The sequence below is a fragment of the Salvelinus sp. IW2-2015 genome, unplaced genomic scaffold (assembly GCF_002910315.2).
Source record: "Salvelinus sp. IW2-2015 unplaced genomic scaffold, ASM291031v2 Un_scaffold11138, whole genome shotgun sequence".
NCBI classification, from domain to species: domain Eukaryota; kingdom Metazoa; phylum Chordata; class Actinopteri; order Salmoniformes; family Salmonidae; genus Salvelinus; species Salvelinus sp. IW2-2015.
Genome location: NW_019952395.1, coordinates 1 through 3,852, shown reverse-complemented (window position 1 = coordinate 3,852; position 3,852 = coordinate 1). Strand labels below are relative to the sequence as shown.

Genomic DNA, 3,852 nt, shown 5'->3' with positions numbered 1-3,852 from the left:
CCCCTGCCCCCTACCTTCAGTCCAGACAACATGGGTCTCCTGGACCCAGCCACCAGCGATGGACGCGTCATCTTCTTCCTGCCCTGGGAGAAGATGACCATCGCCGGGACCACGGACACGCCCACGGAGATCACACCGCACCCCATCCCCATGGAGGAGGACATCAACTTCATCCTCACGGAGGTCCGCAACTACCTCAGCCCCGATGTCGAAGGTGACTATGACCTGCAATGACCTGCTTATGGTTTCTCAGAGGGATACACAGTGCAGGAGTAGAAGATCTCTAGTGTAATCATGAATTGACATTTCTTTACAAACTTTTGATAATGCAATATGCGTTATCTATACAATAACTCAATTAGCCAGTTAGATCTTTATAATAACTGGAATATCCAGTAATTTCAGAAGTCTGGATCGTTTTATAAAAATGATCTATCAGTGAAATGGTTGTATTCTATACAGCATCGTTTTTCAAGTCAATCTTCCATAGGGTGATGGAAAGGAAGGCCATGATGGTAAAGGTATAAAGGTAGCAATGTCAACACATACTGTATTTCCTTCACAAGCCATGAATCACTAGTGTGCTATACTTTTACACTTACGGCACTATAATGACGTTACAATCATACCTAATTCATAACAGACATTTATGATAATAAATACACGTCCGACAATCTCACAGTATTTTTTTTCCCTCTCTAGATTTACAAATAGCTGATGGAGCAAGCAGCTGACTGATATAAATGGGCTAATGTGATGGCAGTGTAGCACAGTGTAGGACTTCCACCAGATATTAATTCATCAGGCGGCCACAGAGTGCAGACAGATACAAATTCCTGCTTTAATTATGTATGGGACCTGCAGTCGAGAAACAGGAGACATCAACCAACAACACTCTGAGGATTTCTTATAGGAACTTTGTGAAGCCCTATTTAATTTCCTCCATAGTTATTTTGTTTCCTTCAACTATAATGCATTGCTGCCTGTTGTTTCCCTAAACACTTAGGACAAAATAGATTATCTGTTTTCTACTCACTGTATCTCCACATGGGAGGTTTGTTATGAATAAGTGAAAAATAACCAATACCACATTAAATTATATTGTTTTCGATTTGCGATTTTTATGAGACCTTCCTGGAGCCCTTATTATGTATTTTGTATATGTTTTTCCGATTTAGGGCCTCTGATGGCCTTGCCGATTGACTGGTTTATCAAAACCCAGGGAGACTTTATTAAATGAAGGACCGTTGGGTATCTAAACAGAATGCAGTGCTATTGATTTTGGAGAAGTGGTCTAATTGTTTTCAGTGCACAAGGGGTTGTCGAGATTATTTGATTGATTAGCTTGATTCTAGTCTACATCCACATCCTCTCCTGGCCAGCCAATCTAATGGCACAGTAATGCCAAAGCACTGCATTCTCCATCATTATTTTCCATCTATCTATATCCAGCATAAGATTTACCCCAAAAAGTTTTTGCACATTTCCTACTCATTAGCTGCCCAGCTTTCCTTCTACCAAGACCTCGAGACAGTAGAGAGGTGGCACCTGTACAGTACAGTAGCTCTGTCTGTATGGAGCGTATGGAGGAGGACTATGTGTTATGGTGGCTCTGCGGCTCAGGTCTCAGACCAGCGTCCGGGCGGCTCCATGCTGCAGCCAGCATGCTCTGTGCTCTGGACGGCCCGCCAGGCTGACATGTGGCGTATGTCTGGGCGAGACCCTGTCTCCCCAAGTCCTGTGGTCATAGTCGGAGCAGAAGACCCTACGGCCTGAGAACAAAAAAAACACACAAGTGTGAAGTGATGGAGCCGGAGGCCATGAGGGAACGGACTTTTCTCCTCCGTCTCATCTCTCCGTCCTTGCCTGTGGACGTGCTGGGGCTCCAGACGTGGAGTCTCCAGTAATTCTGAACGGCAGAGGAAAGGAGAAGAGGAGGATCTTTCCGGGGGGGATTTGTCACATTATGCGGCGGTGACACCTCAGAGGAGACATAGTGGCCTGGAGTAGACAGGCAGTGTCTCCTCAGTCCTTCCTCCAGTCCTTCCCGTAAGGAAGTGGTCTCCATGGCTTCTCACAGTCACACCAACCTCTGAGTGACACCCAGCAGACAGTTCCAGATCCCTACTGGAACCAGACCTGGGTTCAATTACTATTTGAAATAATTTCAAATACTTCAGCTGGACTTGATTGAGCTTGCCTGGCACAATGGAACCAATAGAATAGTCATAAAACTGCAAATACCGCCCATCTGGCACTCCAAGCAGGCTAAATCAATTGCTAATAGTGTTTAAAAGATTTAACATAGTTTTGAACCCAGGTCTGACTGTAACAGGACCGTACCAGTAGCACACCCCTGGCCTGCTGTTGCTGCAGCTGAAGCACTGGGCCTGCTTTGTTCTTCTACTGCAGTACGGACTGGACTCCGTTATGTCCCAAATGGCACCCTATTCCCTATATAGTGCTCTACTTTGGACTTGGGCCCATTGGGCTCTGGTCAAAAGTTGTGCACTATACAGGGAATAGGTTTCCATTTGGAACGCACCTCTCTCTGCATGGCGGAATGTTTCCACACGGCCTCCATTCCCTGCTAATGAGTCATCCCAACAAAGGACCCGTCAGTTCAACTCATATTGTCTCTTATAATCCAAAAATGGCACTCTTTTTCATATTGTATCCTTCACATCCCAGACAACCCACATTTCTGCGTGGAAGAATATGTCCTTTGTTCACTGCCATATTTTTTGAGGACGGGTAAATGTATATGTTTTCAGTGTGAGTTGAATGGTTTTTAGGTATGAATCAATCTCAGCAAGACTTCTGAGGCTGTCCTAATATGGACACCATACTGGACTAGAAAGTATACCCACAAAGTTGAAGTCAATCAGACTGAGCCGGTGAACTCTTGAATGCAGCCAGAGTTGGAGACCGAGCGGGCTGTTTCCCTATTCCCCTATATTGTGCACTAGTTTTGACCAGAGCCCTATGGAACCTGGTCGAAAGTAGTGCACTAAATAGGGAACAGGATTCCATTTGGGTTGCAACCAGAGATGTTGTTTATCATGCATAGCTTTCACTTTGCACAGCCGTACAAATTAGCTTTGTCTCTATCTGCTCCCCTTTTACTGCCCACGTGAGGCCTTCAGCCCCAGAGCTACTCAGCTGTCATAAATGTTTAAAAAATGCCCTTTGATAACGAGTTTGTCATTGTTTTATTCAGAAATATCAACCAGCCCATTATAGTGGCAGCTATTTTTTCAATCGATACACAACAGCATATTAATATTTAATTCTTTATATGTCACCGCGATATGAAGAGAGAGCGGCTGTTTTGGTGTATGAGTTGGAACTCGTTTATTTTCTAGCAGTAGAGGAGGGAGGTGTTATTTAGGCTTGCAAGGATTCCACTAGCTGTCCATCACTCTCATAGCTGTGTGTCTCCTGCTTTGTGTAGCCTAGCGTGTGTGTGTGTGTGTGGTCTCACTCTGTCTGGACTCTTTGTCCTGTGCAGTGAGGAGAGGAGATGTTTTGGCAGCCTGGAGTGGTATTCGTCCGCTGGTCACAAACCCCAACTCCAAGGACACTCAGTCAATCTGCAGGAATCATATTGTCCACATCAGTGACAGCGGGCTGGTCACCATCGCTGGTTAGTCTGTACAGTCAAATGTTTCACTGCATTTTATCAATGCTAATCATGCTGTACATGTAACTTACTCTGTGTGAGATAATATAGGCCTATACTTGAATTGCAGCACTAACAAGTCTATTACAGGTAGTGTGGTAATAACACCATATTAGCACAAGTCTATTACAGATAGTGTGTTAATAACACCATATTAGCACACGTCTATT

The 3,852-nt window shown here is 44.5% G+C and overlaps 1 protein-coding gene across 1 annotated transcript; it reads left to right on the top strand.

The window, feature by feature from the left end:
• Window positions 1–23: 23 nt before the first annotated feature.
• On the top strand, window positions 24–3,646 carry LOC112080037 (glycerol-3-phosphate dehydrogenase, mitochondrial-like; the record flags this gene model as incomplete). The annotated part of the gene is made up of 2 exons (XM_024145824.1): window positions 24–214; window positions 3,512–3,646. Coding segments are annotated over exons 1-2 (319 nt in total), but the record flags the coding sequence as incomplete, so codon positions are not given.
• Between the last annotated feature and the right edge of the window lie 206 nt (window positions 3,647–3,852).